Below are 21,146 nucleotides of genomic sequence, written 5' to 3'. Positions count from 1 at the left end.
TAATACTCTCCCTCCCTCTTGTGTCTGTTAGTTTTGCTTCCTGTCGCTGATTGCTGCGAGTGTTTTCACCTGTGTCATTGGTTTCTCGTTGTCGCCATCACCTAAGTGTATTTAAGTCTGTGTCCTTCCTTTGTTCTTTTGCTGTAAGCTCTATTAAGTCACTTAAATCGTCGTGCTGTCTGCCTTTGGGTCCTTTCCTGTTCCTTGTTCGCCAACATTGTAACAGGGCGGGCAAGAAGCCCTCTTTCAATAAAAAAAAATGCTATGCATCAGTGGAGGAGGGGGGTCTGGGATGCCCAAAATTAGATTTGTACAATTATGCCTGCTCGTTCAGTTATCTAAATCACATCTATCAGAGACCTGTGCTCCTGCTTGGGTAGCAATGGAGAAAGAGCTGGTGGAGCCCTTCTCGATGCGAGCTTTCCTTACAGAAACCCTGTGCTGGCATTTGCTGGACACAGCTGGAGAAGAGCAGCGTGGGAACCAGACGAATCTGCCGAGCTCGTGTGTCTGTCTGTTTGTCCCCAGTTGGTCCCCCTCCTGTGTTTGTTTGTGTATGTGTGTGCTGGTGGGGGCGCGGCCTCAGGTGAACCTCCACTCAGACTCTGACACACCTGCTACTCATCTGCTGCTGCTCGCCTGTTCTCCATCCACCAATCAAGACCATGCAGCATATCTACCCGGCTCTTGTCATCAGTCTTTGCCAGCTCGTCCGTTAAAATTACTGGTGCTACGTCTCCGACTCTGACTTTGCTTTTATAGAAAGTTTTCCTACATGTTTGCTGAGTCCTCGACTAATCCCCTGACTCCTTGTGTTCAGGTTCAGTCTTCGAACCGACACCTGCCTCCAATCTACTCACCGGCTCTCCAAGATGTCAAACTAAGAAAAAACTTGGGTGAGAGCAGGAATAATGTTAATGGAAGTCCTGTTTGATGGGAAACATTTACACTCCTTTTGAACGGCTGGTGTCTTACATATAATATACCCAAGAAAGGGTTTTTGGAAGTTTATTCAAATAAGGAGCTGAATAACAACAGAAGGGGGGGGAATCTTGCCCCTGCTGCATTCAGGAGTTAGGGTGATCAAGTTGAAAGCTTAGAGGGGGGACATTCAGGTTTTACAGCTAGCTTAGAAAACACCAATCCCCAAACTATGAGGGTGTCAAGCTCACATGGGAAGTGGATCTTGGAACATCTATTCATGGGGAAGCCTGGAGGAAAGCAGTACAGTCATGGTACTCCATAGCCCGAGACCTGCAGACACGCCTAATTTTATTTAGAATAATGTATAGGAATTACTAGACTCGGCTTAGGGAAGATAATAGCTGTTGGAGATGCAACAAAGAAAGGGGCACGTTGGCCCCACATGCTATATGAATGTGAAATTACTTCTGGTCAGCTATCGTCAAATAATAACATACTGGAAACAGAGTTCATTGAGGGTCCAGCATTATGCATATTGGGTATCTTACCAATGGAGGCTAACCTGTCCTCACAAGTGAGTTCATGGGTGAAACTAGCCCTCATAACAAGAAGCAGCGCAGTGCTGAGGAAATCAAAAGTCAGCTTCAAAGAATGGAGCGATGAGCTGGGAGAGTTAATAATAGTTTAAATGTTTTCAGGAATATCTCGGGTCCCTATTTGGAAGTGATGGGTAGAGATGATCACCATGACAACTGATGTTCATGTGTCCCATCCCTGTTCTCGTCCCAAAATGCTTAGTGAATGAACACGAGGTGTAATATTGCATCGTTATATAAAGGACAACATGCTTCCCATCTCTTTTAACTAAAGTTGTAAATGTTGTAATTCAATGAGAAGGTGAGCCTTTGGCGGGAAGGAACATCCTGTTACCTGTCTGTCCCAAACAACCCATTAACAACCATAAAAACAAGAACAGTGTTGCTACCATGTTATTTTGTTGTAACACTGAGATTTCCCTGTTATTGATGAGACTCTGCCTCACCTCTCACCTGTATTTGTCCGATCACGCAGGTTAAAGTGCTGCTGAATCCTGTTTGTCACAAACAGACGTGTCTCTGTCGTAACGGTTATCCTTTACCCTCTGCTGCGTGATGCAGAGGATTCAACAAACAACTACAACTACGCAAACATGTTTTTCCTCACGCTGGACTTTAACTGGTGTGTTAATGGACTGCTGAGTTTGCAAGCTGCTGAAATGACTGTAAACATTTCTAGATCTTTGAAAATGCAGTTTAATTACAGCCAATTTTAGATACTTCGTATACTACTGGGCAGATTAGTTGTATAGTACTGCATCATATCATATAAAAAGTACAATATTTCCCTCTGAAATGTAGTAGAAGTATAAAGTAGCAGAAAATGAAAATATTGAGTCAAAATTGAGTAAATGTACTTAGTTACATTCTACCACTGCAAATATTGTATTTTGCCGCACTACATTTATTTGACAGCTATAGTTACTATTCAGATTAAGATTTTACATTGAAAAACACGTGATAATCTTATAAAATACAATACTTTATTATAGACTAAACCTTGTGACCTCTTACATAAAAAAACAGTGACAATATCTCACAGGATGCCTCGTCGTTGTTAGAGACACCTCCCCTCTAAACCAGTGGTTTAATTAAAGAACTGTTGGGGCGCCCCGGTGGCTCGCCTGGTGGACGCAGGGCTGGGTCCTTCCCGCGGCGGCCTGGGTTTCGGCTACGGCCCGTGTCCCTTTGCTTGCGTGTCGTCTTCATTCTCCCTGTCGAATGAAGGCAAAAAGCCACCCAAAAAAAATCTATTAAAAAAAAGTTTGAGGCTCCTCTCCCATTAATCATCTCACGACCCCTCAGATTTATCTGGTGACCCTTTGAGGGGGCCCGACCCCTAGGTTGGGAACCACTGGACTAAACTACTGAACTGCATATAAAGTAGTGAAACATAATAGCTCCACCTCGAGCAGCTACAACAGTAAAATACTCATAATGATCAGGGTTAACGTGTTTGGACCAAATGAAGGTCGGATCACAGCTGCAGAAACTACAGTCTGGAAAACCTGCAGAGAAATCTGTCCTCATTTGCATATTTTATAAAAACATTCAAGTGCTTTTTATCTCTTGTTTGCTTTTTTTTAACCCTGACAAGATTTAAATTCCAATGGTCTAAGACTGAATTCTTGCAGTTTTGGTATAAAAAGAGATTTAATTACGTAAAAATGGTTGACAATGTATGTCGCAAAATGCACTGCATAGCCAAAAGTATGTGGACACCAAGTTCTTCCGCACCAAATTGGGGAAAACCATCTTTCGTTTTTTAGTTTTTTTATTTGCACACATATAAATACGTAAAACCAGATAATAGAAATAAAACAGATACTTCCGGGTTTCACTCAGTGACTCAAGACTGATGCGGTGGAATAGCCCTTTTTGCTTTAAGTGGCAGCCATGATAAGAGCTGTTTGAATTCTCTAAATTGTAAGGAAATGTGCTTCAGTGCTTCCTTTCATGTCTCCTTTAGCATAGGATACACCTTTGTGAAAGGAAAGGAGATAATGCCGTCCCACAATTCCTTGTGGCGGCGACATTTAAAGCGACGCGCCATTCGACCGTTAACGTAAAGCAGACTCGCAGCAGCGAGAGTGAGAGGGAGCGTGTGAATATGGACAGAAGTGTTGATGTGATTTTAAAACTTCCTTTGATCATGAAGCCTAATGTTACTCTTCTGTGGTTTATCAGTGAAGTGTATGAACCACACTGCAGACTGGAGTCTCTGTTAACAGTAAACAGATCCGCGTTATATCCGCTCGTCTCCTCTATGAAACGTCTGTATCCTCACTGCGCTGCATTGTTGTGAACTATGATGAACTGGTCGTGGGTCACATCTCTCGCCCCGTCCAGTCGCTGACTCTCCATCTTCATCTCCTTGCAGTTCTCATGCATTAGTGCTATGGAGCCAGGAGAGTGCCTTTAAAATTTGGCATTGAAAATAAAATTTGGCATTGAAAACAAAACTGAAAAAGGAAACATTTGTACTGGAAGAAGTTGTATTGGCACTGAAAAAAGTTTCACTGAAAAATAAAACACAGACATTAAAAATAATTTCATTTTACTTTGATATTTTTTGCTAGTAATCCTCTGACACCTACGGCGATGGCTTTCACAAGTTCACCTGGAACTCCCAAACCGCAAGTAAGTCTGTTTCTCTCTGCCGTTGTTTGTTCACAGAGAGCCTAAAGTTAGCTAGCTGTCAGCTAACGTTAGCGCTTGTTCCAGCAGACCTCTGCCAGACCAGCATAACGTCAGTTAAAAGTTAACTTTAACCAGCTCGGTTCTACGTGAGAAAACAACGGCAGAGAGAAACAGACTGACTTGCTGTTTGAGAGTTCCCGGTGAACTCGTGGAAGCCATTGCCGTAGGTTTGCGGTGACGCCAGAGGCTGGTTCAGGAAGAGTGGCGTTCTCTCTTAGTAGGCAGATTATATGTAAATCACGCTCTCCTTGCCCCCTCCCCTCAGACCCCTCCTCTCCACACCAAAACGGTGACAGAAAGCTGAAACTGAAAACCAAACCGGTGACAAAAACCTGTCACCGGAAAAAAGAGCGACATGAAGACAAAATCAGAACATTGTCATTGAAAAACAAAAAATGCAAAGAAAAAAATATCAAATTAAAATTAGATAAATGTTAATGTCTGTGTTTTATTTGTCAGTGAAACTTGTTTCAGTGCCAATACAACTTTTTCCAATACAAGACTTTCAATGCCAATGTTTCCTTTTTCAGTTCCGGTTTTGTTTTCAATGCCAAATTTTATTTTCAATGCCAAATTTTAAAGTCACTGCCCTGGCTCCATATAGTTCTGTGTTGTTGACGGTGTAGTTTCTGTGGCTGCTTTGAACGTTTGTTGGTGTTCAAGTTTGCTGTCTGCTGTAGTGTAAAATGTTCTCAAATTGTTGTAAACTGTTGTTAATAACTAAGTTATCTTGGCTATTCAAATGAATACAAAAAACATGAATATTGCGAACCATTTAGTATGTCGTCATTATATATACTGACCTTCTCTCAGCACTTGTCTTTTACAGACTATACTCAGCACCCCCAACTGTGACTGACCTCCAGCTCCCTGCCTGTATTACTTTTTAAAATTTCCATTCCAACCTTGTTAATGAAGTAATATTTTTCCCCACGTGGTTGTCCACGTTTATATTGTCTGCATGAAACAACACGGTAAGAATGCACAGGGCGAAATAAGATATGCTTTTTGTAGTCCATATTCGGAACATTGTAGTTTCACCATGGCAGACCCACGTCGATAACATACGCATAATTACGTCGCTTAGTAAGTGCAGTCGGATTCTCTTAGCATGCGGTTGTCTTTTCCTTTGAATTCTCCTTCACATCTTTCCATGACCTCATGACGTTTTCTATCGAGGTCAAGGAGAAGTGTTTAAAAAAAGGAGGGACTTTTTGACCGCAGCCCGGGAAGTCGAACTTTTTTGGCGTCATGCGCCAATGAGTATGTTTCATAGAAATAAACGGGGCCCCCGCCCTCAACGCTGTATTCAGTTCTTTTTATACATCCACGTGTGCACCAGGCGAGCAATTCTCATTGGAATGAATAGGCGCCATTTTGGGGTCCGGTATCCAGTTGTAATAACACATCCAGTTTACTGCATTCAGCCTGTGGTAGCTCATTAGCCGCTAACAAATGCCGTTCTAATAAACTTAGGATGTGTGATTTCTAAAATGAGCAGTGGTGAAAGTTACTATATTCTGTTATGATCAAAAGTTGTCTACTTCCACTTTAAAATGTTCATTAAAAAAGTTGCTGTCTGTTGATACTTTGATCCTCTGACTAGAGCTGAAAATTTCAGATCTAAACATTGAGAAACAAGGCAACTTTGCTTCTTCGTGTCGAACCTCCCCCTTCTCCTATGAGAAAGATGATTCGCCGAATTAAAAACTGATTGACAGTTCAGGCGGCGTATTGGTGAAATTCGTTTTTGTTTGACAGTGGATTGTAAGCCTCTGATTGGCCAAATTTAAAAATGTTTGACAGTTGCCCCGCCCATCTCCTGCAGAGACACCCTACTCCAAGTTCAGTGGCCAAACAAAATGATGCAACAGATGAAACGTGTTGCAGAGACAGAACAGGACTGTTTTAGCTTCTCAAAAGCTCATAACTTAAGTAAAATAAGTAAACATAAGTGAAATATGACATGCAGAAGGTGTTTAGCATACAGGGCTTTATGCAGAAAAGTGAGGGAACAAATGAAGTTTTCTAAAACTCATACACTTTTGGTCAAAATCCAAACTTGTTCATTGATTTTACATGTTTTACTTTGTTTTTACTGCTATTGTGTGTAACCTTTTCTAACTGATATATATTTCTTTTTTATTCTGTTTTTATTAATAAAGATAAGATAATAGTGAACTGACTCGCTGGGCGCGCCTACCCAGTATTCCTTGCTAGAAGACCCCCCCCCTACTCTGCCTCTGATTGGCTATACCGTTCCAGGCGTCTGCTAAACGCTAATGCTAGCCTAGCTATGACACTAACTGGCGCTACGAACTAGACAGGCCCACGAGGAGAGCGACTCAGCCTCTGCGTTTCACATTAACTTACTTCCAGTATCTCCAACAAGCGGGAATGAAAACGTGAGCTGCCGTGGCTGAGTCGCTCTCCTCCCACGTTACCGTACTAGCACATCTACCGCCAATCAGCCCCTGTGTCTATGGCAAGCTGTTTTAACATTTATTAGCTAAGTTTGAGTATCAGGAATTAACATTACAGGTATCAACAGCGTCATTTTGACTAGTTGTAATTACATTGTGACTAGTCAGAATTTTTATGAATTTTTCTATAACGTGATTCTGTGAAAACAGTTAGAGATAAAAAACTGAATTACAGACATCAGCATGGATGTCACTGAAAACGACACTCAACTCGTCACACATCCTAAATGACAACTGCAGATATCTGTAATTCAGTTTTGACTAGTCAAAATAATAGTTGCAGATATCTCACGTGTCATTGTGACTAGTACGAATTGCCCTTCGCTAAACCCCTCCTCTGAACAGCAACTGTCCAATCATAGCTTAGCAACTGTGACTAGGCACCGCAGGCCTGTCAAGGTTTGGATTTCTGTCCATGTTTAAGCAGTGTGCATGGGGCTAAGAAGAGCGTTACTCTGTGTCTCAAGAGAGTTTGGAGGATGGTGTCTTTTTTTGACTTTCAAAAACCTAAAACACAAGAGCAAACGTGTGAGGAATCGATTCAACGTTGTCTGTAACGTAGGCTGCAAACAGATGAAATAAAACAGATGTGACAGGAGAGGTCGAGAAACCACATTGAGAATACAACAGACCTCCCCTCAACTCAACAAAGCGAACGAAGGAAAATATTGCTAAACTAATAGGCCTAACTAGGCTACAACAAGATTTAGCAAAATACAAAGAAAGCATACGACAATAAAAAAAACACAAACTGAACAGAAGAGTTCACCAAACCAGCACACAATAATCAAGTATGAAGAAAAAAGGGAAGTAAAGAAAAGTAAATTATTCAAAATATAGCGAGCTCTTGATAATGTGTACATGTTTGTCGCCCAAAATTCTTCAAAACAAGACGGTGTAGTCCCTCATTCGTCCAGGAGTGTTCCCTCGTAGAAAAGGTTTCAGTCGGAGTCATCTGGACACGATGGCCCAGTAATCAGGCCTATTGTTTTCTGGCTGCACCAAAGAAAACCCCTCTTTAAACAGAAATGGTGGTCTGAGATTCAACTTGCCAACCGTTTACCACAGTGTATTAACACCATGGTCAAGCCAATCATATGCTAATCAGGTACTTAACAGTGACGAGAGAGGTGCAGCCAGAAAACAATAGGCCTGATTACTGGGCCATCATTGAAACAAAAGAAGGTTAGTTTCAGGTGAAACTAGGCAGGGTAAACAGCAGACACCCAGGAAGACTCCTCCCTGAGGGCAGGGTCTAAGCAACACAGAGTAGCTTAAATTTCTGAGTTCTCAGACCATTTTCACAATTGAGAATGACTTCCGGATGGGAGCCGAAACGTCTTGATGCTGAAAACAGTGTCCAGATGACTACGACTGAAACCTTTTCCACGATGTGCATGTTTGGTTTTGTGAAAAGGAAGATGAAAATGGTCAACATGTCTGGTTTTATGAGAATTAATTAGAGAATTAAATTTGAAGAAATAGCTAAAAGATGATGCGAGAGAAAGTGGCCAAAACGTATTTATATATAAACACACACACACACATCTGATGAATATTTACAACTTTGCTCTGACAGTTAAGCTACGTGCAGAGGAGTGTGTGTGTGTGTTGTATGTAAACCCAGACAGGATTAGCTGACAGCCTCTGGGGTTCAGCTGGTTGCTCTAGCTGGTTGCGTTCCTTCAGCACCTTTTTTGGCTTTTGGCGCTCATCCTTTGTCCCAGAGTATTTCTACGGCCCTCACAGAGAGAACAGGCTTAGCTGCAGAGTCAGTGGCCAAACAAAGTGACGCAATAGTCTCTGCAGAGTCAGTGGCCAAACAAATTGACGCAATAGTGTCTGCAGCAGAGTGACACACGGAAACAAAAGAAAGTACAAGACTGATGAAGCGTGTTGCAGACAGGACTGTTTCAGCTTCTCCAAAGCTCACTAGAAAAAGACTTGAGGTTAAACATGACATGCAGAAGGTGTTTAAGAGCTTCAGTGAGACAAAACTGGCAAACAGGGCCTGAGGCAGAAATAAAATGAGGGAACAAATGGACCACTGGCTATTTGTTGTCGGTTTTGCTCAAAATCAAAACTAGCTTATCAATTTTACATGTTTTACTATCTTTTCTTTTACTTTGGTGCGTTACTTTTTTTCTAACTGATACATGTTTCTTTCTGAGTCTGTTTTAATGTGTCTGTTTTTGCCGTGCAGCAACACCAGATTTCCCATGCAAGACAATGAAGACTGAACTGAAACTAAGCATAAAGCATTCATGATTAATGCTGTCTGTCCTCAGGCTGTGAGACTCCTCAGCTCCACCTCATCCTCTGCACTAACATACCACTACCTTTGTAAAGTCACTGTATTTATTGTTTTTATTTTTATTCTGTACTGATTTTGGATATTTGTGTGTAGCGTGAACTAGCGTGACTACAACTTAAATTTCATTGTGCAGCCATGTGTTGTAGAATGACTAATACATGTACCATGAACCTTGAACCCTGTCATCGGTACATCTTGTGCTTAATACCTTGCAGCAAACCAAATTCCCTTTGGGATGATAATAAAGTCATGGTTAATAGTTAATGCTGACACATGAAGTAGCCTATACAATTTTTTCAGGAATGTAAGGTTAAAAACGTAATTTAAAATGCAAAGAAATTATGATTTCCTCAAAACGTGTTTGCTTATCTGAAAGTAATATTTCACCCTGTTGTATTAATTGCACATTTTTAGGGAACTTACACTACTAAAGTGCAAAATAAACTAAGGCAGGCCCTGCATTATTAGCTAATGTTGTGGGCTATCAACAGGTTAATCTTTTAGCACGCCTAAAAGTTACACCTATGTTTTAAATTTTTACCTGTGAGACAGCAAGAGACATCTAAAAACATCCTGTTTTGGAAAAGTAGATATGCTTTGCCTTGTGCTGTTATAAATTCCATTACTTGTGAACCTTTGACTGGAACAGTTTCATTTATTCAGGTTTATAATTGAACATCAAATTGTTTTGAAAGGTGCTATACAAATAAAGACTTGTTGTTGTTCTACTTCTTCTTCTTATCATTATTCATATAAGTCATTGTTTATTCTAATTGTATTTTATCTGTTTGTGTCCCCGTTGAATTGAATTTGTCTTTGGTTTTGGTTGTCTTGCTTTCTTTTTTCTTGGCTTTGTGTTATTTATAAGTTGTTTTTATGACAGAATTATATAAAGTCCATCATTATTAATAGTATTATTGTTATTATTTCAGCAGCTAGAGTAGTAACTTCTACTTTATTGCATATTATTTGCTCTTCTGGCAATGAATGAATCAAAAGACGGGATTGGTTAGTCTTTCACATGGCTGGATGAAAGGAGCGATGGGATTGGTTCAAGCATTCACCGTTTCTTAACGTAAGAACGAAGGCGGGATCGAGCCGAGCCCATCAATGGGCGGCCTCAGTGATTGGTCAGTAGTAAAATTACGTTAATTTTGTAGGCGGGACAGCGTCAACAGCCAATGACCTAGGGCTATTCCTGAAAGGGGCGTGGCCTCTTGTCATTCTTTAGTAGCCGGCGTTTCTTTTTACCGGCATTTCAGTATTACACCGAAAAGGAGAGACAACTCGGTGTGCTATTTATTTATTTATTGTAGTTACTTTAAAAATTTCTGGAGCCAAACATGCTCAGCCTGTGCCTTTACGTCCCCGTGTCTAACTCGGACCCGATTGTGGAACATTTTGAGTCTAACGGACTGCCGTCGGAGCTGAAGTCTCTCTTTAACAAACTGAGCGTGTTCCTTCCGTCGCAGGAGTTTTCAACCTACCAAAAATGGCGAAAGGTAAGAAAAATCACTGAAAGTTAACTTTTTATTGTTAGTATATGTCAACGCACAGTCTATTTAGGATTCGCAATTACCTACTTATTTAAATCTCATTACTTTAACCGTCACTAAACCCCTTTTTTTTCCGGTCGCCGGAAAAGATTAGCACCGGTAGTGAAAAGCCTCTACGAGTAGGCCGCAAAGCTGACCGGCTTCCAGAAAAGTCGCTACGAGAACATTTAAAATTTTTGTGAAAAAACGAGGCGATAACTATTAATATAATAACGTAACATTTAGTTGACTTAAAATGCAATCTCGTCCATCCATGAATTTTTAATGAAAAATTGACCTGAACTTAACCGCCCGCGCTGCGTGTCATTCATTTTTACAAGGGAAATCCACCCTAAAAAGGAATTTGTGCTATGCGAGTGCTTTTTTTTCTTTCTTTCCCGAAAGTAGCTGATGGCAGTCCCTTAAAGAGAAAGGAGGCAGTTCTTATCGGATCAATCAATTTCTGAAATACACTGAAGTTGTAAAATAGTGTCAAATGCACAAATGATAGTATTGATTTTTATAAAGTTTTGAAATGCAAATGACTGGAACTGTTCAGGCATTGCAGTACTACATTCATTACTCTGCACATGCAGTGTATATTTGCAAAATGCACATTGCACCGTATTGTAATATATTTAGCTTTTCTTTTTTTTTTTTTTTTTTTTTTTTTTTTTAAATGTCCCTTGTATTTATTTTTAAATAGTTAGTTATATCTGTTCCCTACCTCTTTAGACTGTCCTGCTGTAACATTTCTCTTCTGGGGATTTTATCTTCTTACTTACACATGCGCCTTTCTTAAACTAGAAAACTGGTGGAAATTTAATTTATGGCTTTCTCTCTGGGCTTTTATAGTACACACAAATGCTGAACAAATGTGTCATTTAGTACAGAAATATCATAATTTTAAATATTTAAAATTTGTGACCTGGCATTGCCCTTTTAACCATGCTGTAAGTCACATTTATGCACTTGTGCAGGTAGTTTCGTGTGAGCTGCAGAGCAGAATGTCCTGCGGAGTATCATTACTGTGTGACAGTCATATGCCTGCTGTGGGCAGCGGGTCAGGTATCAGCTGGCCAGCAGGCTGGAGCACTGCCAGTGTCCTCGTCTCGTTTTAGCGCAGGTGGTTTGAGTTTGGACGGATTAAAACAGTTGGCGGGCCCACCTGCAGTTGAGTTGAGATAGACCAGGGTGTTACTACTGTACTTAATCACCTCCCCAGCCCTGGAGGAACAGGCGTCATCCCAGTCATTCAAGACGGCCAAGAAGCAAATGGGTTATAACGCTGTCTTGTGGGGTCATGAAACGCAAGCCAGTGCACCTTTTTAAATCTTCTCTCATAATCAGGACAGCATGAATGGCATTTAAACAGAGTACATTTCAGAACTGACTGTACCTGTTTTGACAAGTGCCTGTTAATATTATTTTTAAATGTGTCAGCGCACATGGCTCCTCTGCATACCACTGCAAGAAGTCAGCTGCTGCTGAAACTGGTTTCTCTCCGAAACCACACTGTATTTGCATCTTTGTCAGTAAAATGTAATTCTTAGTCTCCCAACAACCCTCATTATTCAAACTCTACTGTCCTCTTATCGGACTTAAAATGGAGTACCTTGTCTCATTGCCTTTTTAATTTTTCCTTGCAGAAAACCTTCAAAAGGGAAGAAAATGACTCAGATGGACAGCTGGACTTTGAGGACTTTGTTCACTATCTGCAAGACTATGAGAAAGATCTGAAGCTTGTGGTGAAAAGCCTTGACAGGAAGAATGCAGGTATGAGGCTGATGCCCCGGTTTAGTTTACAGATGTGTCGCTGCTCGCTTGGTTTCATCTTCACTTTGTGTCAGTCGTTCACCCACAGTACTTCTTACACCTTGTCTTTGTTTCCTTTTTTTTTTAAGGCCGTGTTGATCCTAAGGAGTTCATGCAGTCTCTTCAGGACCTCGGTGTGCATATTTCCCCGCAGCATGCGGAAAAAGCCCTTAACAGGTAATTTCATTCAACCATTTCATCCTCTGCAGTGTTGGATTGTTGGATTAAGGGGCTCAATGTCTTAGTTTTTCCATCTGGTCTTTTTTTTTTTTTTTTTTTAAAGCATGGATAAGAACGGAATGATAACTATCAGCAGTGAGGACTGGAGCAACTACCCCATGGTGGAGAAGACGGAGAACATTCCTGAGATCATCCTCTACTGGAAACGCTCTACGGTTAGTTCAACAGTCTGCCCAAAAGGGAACAGCTGTAGAGACAGCTGAGCTGTAACAATGGTGCTCTTTGACTACCGGAACCCCAAACAGGGAAGATCTGAATCATTAGTTTGACTTAATTTGACAACAATAAATTAAATTAATGTGGAAATAACTAGAGTTCAACTAGTCAGAAGTTGACGTTGCATACGTTTTTTTCAGATGTCCTATTTCACCCAGTCTTAATTACGGTATTAGGGCATCTGATAATGATATCACTCAAGCTGAAACTAATCAAAGTGCACAGGGTATTGTACCTTCTTCCTGTGTGGGGTGGGAAAAAAAAAAAACAAGTCAATTAAACTGAAAATTCCCTGAAAGGCTCAATCGGCACACGCCGTGCGTCAGCAATTAAGCTCTATTAGGCTATTAAAGGAATTGATCCCATTCTGGGAGGATTATGTCTGAAGGATTTGTCTAGCGTTATGTAAAAGGGAGCAGCAGTCAATCAGAGCAAGTGGAGACTGAAGTGATATAGCACAGCTCCTGCAGGAGTGAGATCTTCGGTGTTCTAGTTATTACATGGCACAGCATTGAAATGAGTCTAGCAGCCTCGACCAGGGCCAAGAATAGAGCTGGAGTTGCCTCTCCAGGGAGGTCACGCAAGACGCAGCCAAATGACTGATGAAACATGAGCTGCTGGATCATTTTAAGTTTGCGAGAGAAAAGAAATGCTTGAACTCTTCGTGGTCACAGGTTTAATCCCCACAGCAGAGGCAGTGCGTCCGCGAGTGACTCTGAAACTCACTCCCTATGATGAGGAGGCTGTTGATATCCTCTAATTAGGACAGGGCAATACATGAGCTGTTTGTTATTAACGCAATAAAATTCTGTTAAGTTGATTCAAATAAAACTGAGACTTCACAGAAACAAACTTATATTTCCCTTTTTGTGATATTACTTGTGAATTTCTGCCTGTAAAATAGCTTTTTTTTTTTTTTTTTTGAGAAGCTTTTGAAATTCAGACACCTGTTTAAGGCGACCTGAGATGGCAGAGATCCAAAGTTGCAGGTTTAGACAGATCCAGTTGTAACCCATGTCTGCTTTCTGCTCCTGACCTAGATCATTTCGTAACATGTCTCCTTATGGACTTGCGCCTTTTGCCCTTTGCTCGTGGAGCAAATTAATAAAATCTTGACGTACGCTGCGGTGTCTGTGAAAACAAACTTGGTGTTCAGTGACAGTTTGACCTTTACTGTTGCAGAGGAGTCTAGTGACTCATTGGCTGTCACACAAAACCACTGTCATGTGCTGCTAACAAGAAAACTGTAAACATGCAGTGCTGCAGTTTTCAGTGCCCTGTGAAGCTTTTTTTACTGGCTAAATGAATGTTTGTTTGGTTAACGGGAACTCGAGGTGACAGCTGCCAGTTGTGGTGAAGACAAATTAATAAAAACAACACAGAAGTTCTACTAAACATCCAGAAGTTGTCCACCTGATATTGACCTCTTGTAGTCTGTTATCTTTGTCATATCTTCCTGAAGTGAAGAGTCTTCTAGGCCATCTTCCAACCTCCTCCAAAAGTTTTTGAGGCTTTCTTGGAGCCATTTTTTTTTTTTTTTTTTTTTTTAAAGATTTACTCTATATACCTAATAATTCATGCCTCTGTCCCCGGCAGATATTCGATGTGGGTGAGAACCTGGTGGTGCCTGATGAGTTCACCGTAGAAGAGAAGCAGACTGGGATGTGGTGGAGGCACCTGGTTGCAGGTGGAGGAGCTGGAGCTGTTTCAAGGACTTGCACCGCTCCCCTGGACCGGCTCAAGGTCATGATGCAGGTAAGACAACCGAATCAAGCTTGCATAAATCACAGGCTGAACCTCCTTTCTAAAAGTTTTTCTTTAGCAAAGTGAGGAAAATACAGTTTGAGTTTCCAGGCCTTGTGGGGGGGGTGGAAGTTGTGGAAACTCTTATCTTACTGGCTATTTGCAACAGGAGAGAATTATCATCAGCTTGTGGGTGATAGACCCAGTCGCCAGCTGGTTTCCACCCAGACATAATGTACATCATGCTGAAACCTCCCCAATTCTTCAGTCAAATCAAAAGATTTAAACTCTAAAAATATAATTTTGAATGTGAATGAGGTTCACGTCTTTCATAACTGCAGGTGAGAAAATCAGTTAGTCAAGGAACTTGAAAGAAATTGCTCTGGAGTGAGTTACTTAAGAGCCATAAACAAGTTAATGTTTGAAAGACGGTGTGTAAGAGCGTGTGGCCAGAGTCCATGGGCTGATTGTCACAGCCACGCTGCCGACCAATGACGGCTCACCTTCGACTCCGTCAACTTCGCCGTCCTCAATGGGATAGAGGTCTGACTCAGATTCAGGAAGTGTCAATGGCCCTGACTTGCGTCAGTTGCCAGGTGGAAAGTCGACTTTGAACCGTATTGGTTAGGAAACAGACCTAGTTGGCCTCGTTTTTTGGGTCAAAAGAAATCCTGGCCTATATGGCACCATGCCAGATTAATCCCAAAATTCAACTGCCATCTTAAATATTTCAGAGAGACAAAAGTTTAGGGCTGTATTTCCATCTCACTGATTATATCTAATTGTCTTCTTCTCAGGTTTATGGATCCCGAACCAACAGCATGTGCATCATGACCGGGCTGACGCAGATGATCAAAGAGGGCGGGATGAGGTCGTTATGGCGAGGCAATGGTGTGAACATCATCAAAATTGCCCCCGAGTCGGCCCTCAAGTTCATGGCGTATGAGCAGGTGAGACGAGTGACTCTTGCTGTGAACTGTGAAGTCTATAAATGTATAATTTATATGACGCTTGGTGGTGTTTGTGTCTGTTCACTAATGTTTTTTTCTTTCTCAATTTGCTTCTCCAGATTAAACGTTTAATCGGCAGCGACAGCAAAACTCTGAGCATCTTGGAGCGATTTGTTGCAGGATCTCTGGCTGGAGTGATCGCCCAGAGCACGATCTACCCCATGGAGGTGATTACCAGTTACATCTACTCTTAAAAAAAAATAATAATAATAATTAAAAAGGCATTAGGTAACAGTATTTAGGACTTCTCAAGACTTGAAACTGACATTTTTCTTTACTGAATCCGTCCCCAGGTCCTAAAAACTCGTCTTGCTCTCAGGAAGACCGGCCAGTACTCTGGTATCTCGGACTGTGCCAAGCAGATTTTCAGGAGAGAAGGACTTGGAGCGTTTTATAAAGGCTACGTCCCCAACATGTTGGGCATCATCCCCTACGCAGGCATCGACCTGGCAGTGTACGAGGTGAGCACTCGCCACTACACACACCTACAGTTACCCTGTAAAACCTCCTGTGGGTTTATTTTTCTTACTTTTCTTTAGCTTAAAGTATCAGTTTTTGTATTTTATCACCCTGCTAATAAACCCGAAACAAACCTTTCTTATTGTTCACCTGCAAATACATGACATTTATAGTTTTACTTGCCTTTTAACTTTGCTCTCTGATAAGATACAAGTGTTAAAGCAAATACGTGACTGAGTTACGTAACAGAATGTGAATGACCAAGTGACACAATACTGAGATAAATGAGAGTGAAACATCATCTGAATACACAAACATATCTGAGAATATTCGCACTTTTTCTCATCGCATACTTCCCCCCCCCCTCAGACGCTGAAGAACAGCTACCTGCAGCAGTACGGCACCAACAGCACAGACCCTGGCGTGTTCGTCCTGCTGGCCTGCGGCACCGTGTCCAGCACCTGCGGTCAGCTCGCCAGTTATCCTCTGGCTCTGGTCCGCACCCGCATGCAAGCACAAGGTGAGGCCTCTGCTCCTGAAATACTGATCCTTTTTATCAGTATGAATCTGACTATTTCAGATGTTCATTAGTTTAGTTGAAGCCCATACTGAATGCCTGAACGCTGACTTTGCTAATACCAAAATTTTTATTGCGTAGATATTTAGTGTCTTAATACTTTTAAATGTCCTGGCTGGGAAATAATTTTGAGTTTTACCCCAGGAAAAAGTCGTGTTCTTAGGGTGGGGAAATGCCAAACGTGTTTTTTTTCCCAACATGGTGTGGAGACTTAGTTTCTTAAAGTAGCAGCTCCTTAAAGGACCACACCTATTTTTATGTTTCTGTGGTCAGGGAGGATACCTCCTAACTGTGGTCAGGAAAGGATGCTCATATCCGAGGCGGCTGACATGATTCAGTAATAGTATTGGCCAATAAAAAGGCAGAAATTGATATGATACATCATACGTCAAATTGCACTAAACAAGGAGAGTACAAGTGAAACGTTAAATTTTCTCATGATTGTTTTAATCTGCCGTTTTATTTTCTTGATTAAGCTATTAATTGTTTGTTCTATTTATTTAAAAAAACCTATCCTAATATCCCAGAGCACGGCATGTGACACCATCACGTGTCTTGTCCAACTAACAGTTCAAAACCCTAAACTGTCACGTTTGGCAATTTTGCTTGAAAAATGACTTTAAATGATTTTTATATCAAAATAATTGTCGATTTTGACAGAAATTAATCGTTGCAGAGAATTGTTGACCTTTTGAAAAAGGGACAAACAAGGAAGCTCCTAATCTTTTCATTTATTTCATCACAGTAATATTTCTCACATCACTGAAGTGTAACCTGTTTTTTTTTTTTTTTTATCTTTACAGCTGCAACGGCCGGCAGCCAGCAGGTGACAATGACGGGTCTCTTCAGGCAGATCTTGCAGACCGAGGGCCCAACGGGGCTCTACAGAGGCCTGGCCCCCAACTTCCTCAAAGTCATCCCCGCCGTCAGCATTAGCTACGTGGTGTACGAGCACCTGAAGACACACCTGGGAGTGACATCGCGCTGAAACTCACCAACTCAGTCACGTTACTTCAAAGCATGAAGTGACCCTCATACACCCCCACCCCCCCATGTTAGGGAATCCCAGGGACCTTTGGGCCCCTCCGAGGGTTCGCGTAGTCGTCTCATTCTGTGAATGTCAGCTGACGAAAGACGAGAAAGGACACTGAACGTTGGAAAGGCCAAGGTGGATGATATGGACTCTGTGAGCTCAGGTTGTCGGGATTGCGATTGCTGCTATTTATGTTTTTAAAGAAGTTGTGTTGAGAGCTGAAACGAGAAACGTGAGGAGTGAGTGATTTTTGTAAATCGAGGGCCAAATGTTTTTTTTTTTTTTTTTTTTTTCTTCTTCTGCCATCTTGTGTTTTGGTGCCTGAGCAAGCGTCCAGTTTCTTTTAACGTTGGCGCGACATTGCAAGCTTTGGTCAGTCAGCTGAAGATGCATCACCAGCACTCGTGTTGTGTAACTCTACTGAAAACAACTCTCATTCAGAGTAGTTTTTTTTTTTTTTTTACATGGCAGATAAAGCATTAATAAGCTCTTTAAGAAGTTTTAGTCTTTAACGGTTCTGCCTGTAGGAATAAATAATTGCGTTTCTAAAATGAGAGGATTTTGCACACGTGAGTTTGATGTCTCTCCACCCCCGTCCTGAATGAATGAATGGATGAATGGATGACAGGATTTTTCTGTGACTGACTATGGAGTATTTATTTCCATCCGTCCTGTATTTATTTTTATTCTCTAGAAGAGAGCAGAGGTATAATGCTGCATGTTTCCTGTCTGTAGAGCCAAATGTGTGATAAGTTATTAAAAAAAAAAAAAATGCAGTGTGACTGTATTCAGGGTGGGGACCTAACTAAGGGCAACAGCCTTAACATGTGGCTATCGAACACTAAATATAGCTGTCGGGTAAAATGTTAAAGGGTGTTGGAGTTTGTAATCACGAGTCACTGTTTCAGCATCTGAAAACTTTTTTTTTTTTTTTTGTGCTTCAGATTATGTCTTAACAGGTGTAGATGTGTTTTTTGCCCTTTTTTTGAAGGTATAAATGTCTTAATGTTACCCCACAGATTGTTTAATTCACAACACTTATACTGGGGGGGAAAAAACAAGGGCTTGGAAAAAGGAACGGCATAATGCACTTTAATCAATGCTGGAAGGGCCTCTGAATGAATGTCATATCAATCCAAGTATTAAGATTGAATTCTTTTGAAAAGAATGAGTTTTAGTACTGTTTTAATGGACCATGCAAATAAATGCAAATTCTTGTAATGCTGAGTCTCCGGATGTCTTCCTTTTTTTTTTTTTTTTTTTTTTGTACAGAATTAAGTAGCTATAAGAGCTGTGTGATTTGTCAAATTCTGTATACAGATCATAAATGTCACTTCAACCACAAACTACAGCAGCTGATGACTCTTTCAGGAACAAGTGACTGGAGAAACCAGCTGGTGAGAAGTGACTGAAAGTTTAGAAATATGACCACATTCAGGTCAAGTGACATTGCATGTGACCAAGAAAGAAGTGGAATTAGTTTGGGTCTTTTGACACTGTTGCAGAGTTTATTTTCATCTGTGATAGTTGGTATTTAATGAAGGCATAAGTTGCTTTTTCTCACTTCAGTTACTCTGCCGCAGGCGGTAATGACGAACAAGGCTTTACACCATTATTTTGAATTTAAAGCATCAAATGCATTCATGTCGTATCTGAATTATCGTAATTACGAGTTTGACTTGTAAAGAGCTTTCGTGTCAGAATCGAAATCGCTGGAGCGCAGGATCGGGTTTATTGCCGTGTAGGTTTTCACATACGAGGGAATTTGTTTTGGAGCAAAACAAATCTTTAAAAAGCCACAAAGTCAAGAAAATTGACAATAAAATCTAAAAGAATATGTACAGTATAACTTAAAATTAAAGAGCTGTACAGTTTTGTGCAGGAATGTGCAAAATATTGACCAGGGAATGTGCAAAAGTTCACAGTATGAAGAATAAAGACCGATAAATCGGCTGATATTAGCTTATTTAAGATATATCAGTATAGTGTCGATTTGTCGGCCGATAAGTAACAAGGAAATGCAAGTTTATTTTTCAACTGCAAAATGTCCGACTCAGAACATACCTTGGTCACAATAACTATATTAAGATTGTTTATGTTCAAGAAAAATTGCTAAAGGCTGATATCGATTTTTTTGTTTTGTTTTTAAGCTCTCAAATAATATCAGTATCGGCCTCAAAAACCCCAGCATCAGTCGGCTAATAGTGATTACATCCGGGAAACGGAAAGCTCCAATATTTCCAACTTGGCTCTTAATAATATGGGAAGTGCCTGACAACCGAACAAATATGGATGCCTCATATCCACCGAACACCGTCTGTAATTAAAGTCAAATTTCACGTAGTGTCACATTGTCAGTGCTCAGTATTTTAATCCTCACATGACCGTCTTAATGACGTGAATGCTCGCCAGTTAATCTTTCCCATTTCTGCTGTCATACATGAACACAGCATGAGCTACTGAGGAACTGGTTTGTAATCAAGCTTTATTGTTAGAGCTGCATTTAAAAGGCTCAGTTCAGTTTTTTCTTACCTCCATTAGTGACATTGAGCCATGCAGATTGGATTTTGACATATCTGCAGTTTGAGGTGACATTTTATTACAAACTTACAAATTAAACAGCAAAAGTGTCCCCGTTATTGGGAATAATCCACAGTTTCATGGGGACTGTTTCTCTGTTGCAAGCATTTCTAATAAAAGGTTTTGACAGTGGGAGTTATTCTTCGTGGACACTTTTCTTCGAATACACCTTCCAGCGAATCGGGGTGGGGCAGACTTAGCTTAGAGATAGATATCTTAAAACCTAGATAAATAAAACTGTCTGCTTGGAAAGATACCAGCAGAGGTAAGAGTGAGAAAGTTATTTTTGGTGAACTGATCCTTTAAAAGGTGCCCTAACCTTCACATGCATACAGTGAGGAGGAGGGTTTATGAGTTATATAATAGATTTACAATAGTTATACCTCAAGTTGTTTCCCAGTAACATTATTGTCCGCACTGGATCACATGGAATAAGTGTATTATAAATACAAATTCAATTTAATTGACCTTTTTCGTTTTAAATACCCACTCAGTCTTAACATGTTTTGCTTAAAACAAGTGAAACATTAATTTTCTGGAGAGTAAAACCGCATTCAGCTAATCAGCTGTTCCCAGAAACTACAGAAAGTTTTCTCCTCTGGGCAGAGATAAAAGATAAAAGACAGACTAAGTCTTTGTACGTACGAATTAAATACAAAAAATGGCTGACTTATTAAGCGGTGTGGTTTTAGTGAAGATATTTCGCTTAATATTTCAATAACTTTGCATGATTGTCTTGTGACCTTGAGAAGTTATTACATTCTTACATTGTAAATTATACATAGGCCTAGAATTAATGCAGAAAACATCAGATACTTTAACGGGATGGGATTAGACAGTAAACACCGCTGTTATATAACATTAGTTGACGTAGGATGAGGATTACTATAATTATAACTCGTTTGACTTTTTCGCACAGTA

The 21,146-nt window shown here is 40.7% G+C and overlaps 1 protein-coding gene across 1 annotated transcript; it reads left to right on the top strand.

Moving 5' to 3' along the window:
- Positions 1–10,245: 10,245 nt before the first annotated feature.
- On the top strand, positions 10,246–18,866 carry slc25a25a (solute carrier family 25 member 25a). The gene is made up of 10 exons (XM_044195225.1): positions 10,246–10,519; positions 12,202–12,328; positions 12,457–12,544; positions 12,651–12,762; positions 14,420–14,578; positions 15,364–15,516; positions 15,636–15,743; positions 15,870–16,037; positions 16,405–16,555; positions 17,416–18,866. Exons 1-10 carry the CDS (start codon positions 10,361–10,363, stop codon positions 17,598–17,600), a joined length of 1,410 nt encoding a protein of 469 aa, XP_044051160.1. The 5' UTR covers positions 10,246–10,360; the 3' UTR covers positions 17,601–18,866.
- Positions 18,867–21,146: the final 2,280 nt, after the last annotated feature.

Source organism: Siniperca chuatsi, linkage group LG5 (assembly GCF_020085105.1).
Source record: "Siniperca chuatsi isolate FFG_IHB_CAS linkage group LG5, ASM2008510v1, whole genome shotgun sequence".
NCBI lineage: Eukaryota > Metazoa > Chordata > Actinopteri > Centrarchiformes > Sinipercidae > Siniperca > Siniperca chuatsi.
Note: the sequence above shows the minus strand (reverse complement) of the source record. Positions and strands in the feature narration are given on the sequence as shown.

Bases quoted from the DNA above. Each gene is read 5' to 3' on its own strand.
- slc25a25a (XM_044195225.1), top strand. From the start codon at position 10,361: ATGCTCAGCCTGTGCCTTTACGTCCCCGTGTCTAACTCGGACCCGATT. The intron at 12,545-12,650 runs GTAATTTCATTC...TTTTTTTTAAAG, and splicing joins GCGGAAAAAGCCCTTAACAG to CATGGATAAGAACGGAATGA. The intron at 15,744-15,869 runs GTGATTACCAGT...ATCCGTCCCCAG, and splicing joins GCACGATCTACCCCATGGAG to GTCCTAAAAACTCGTCTTGC.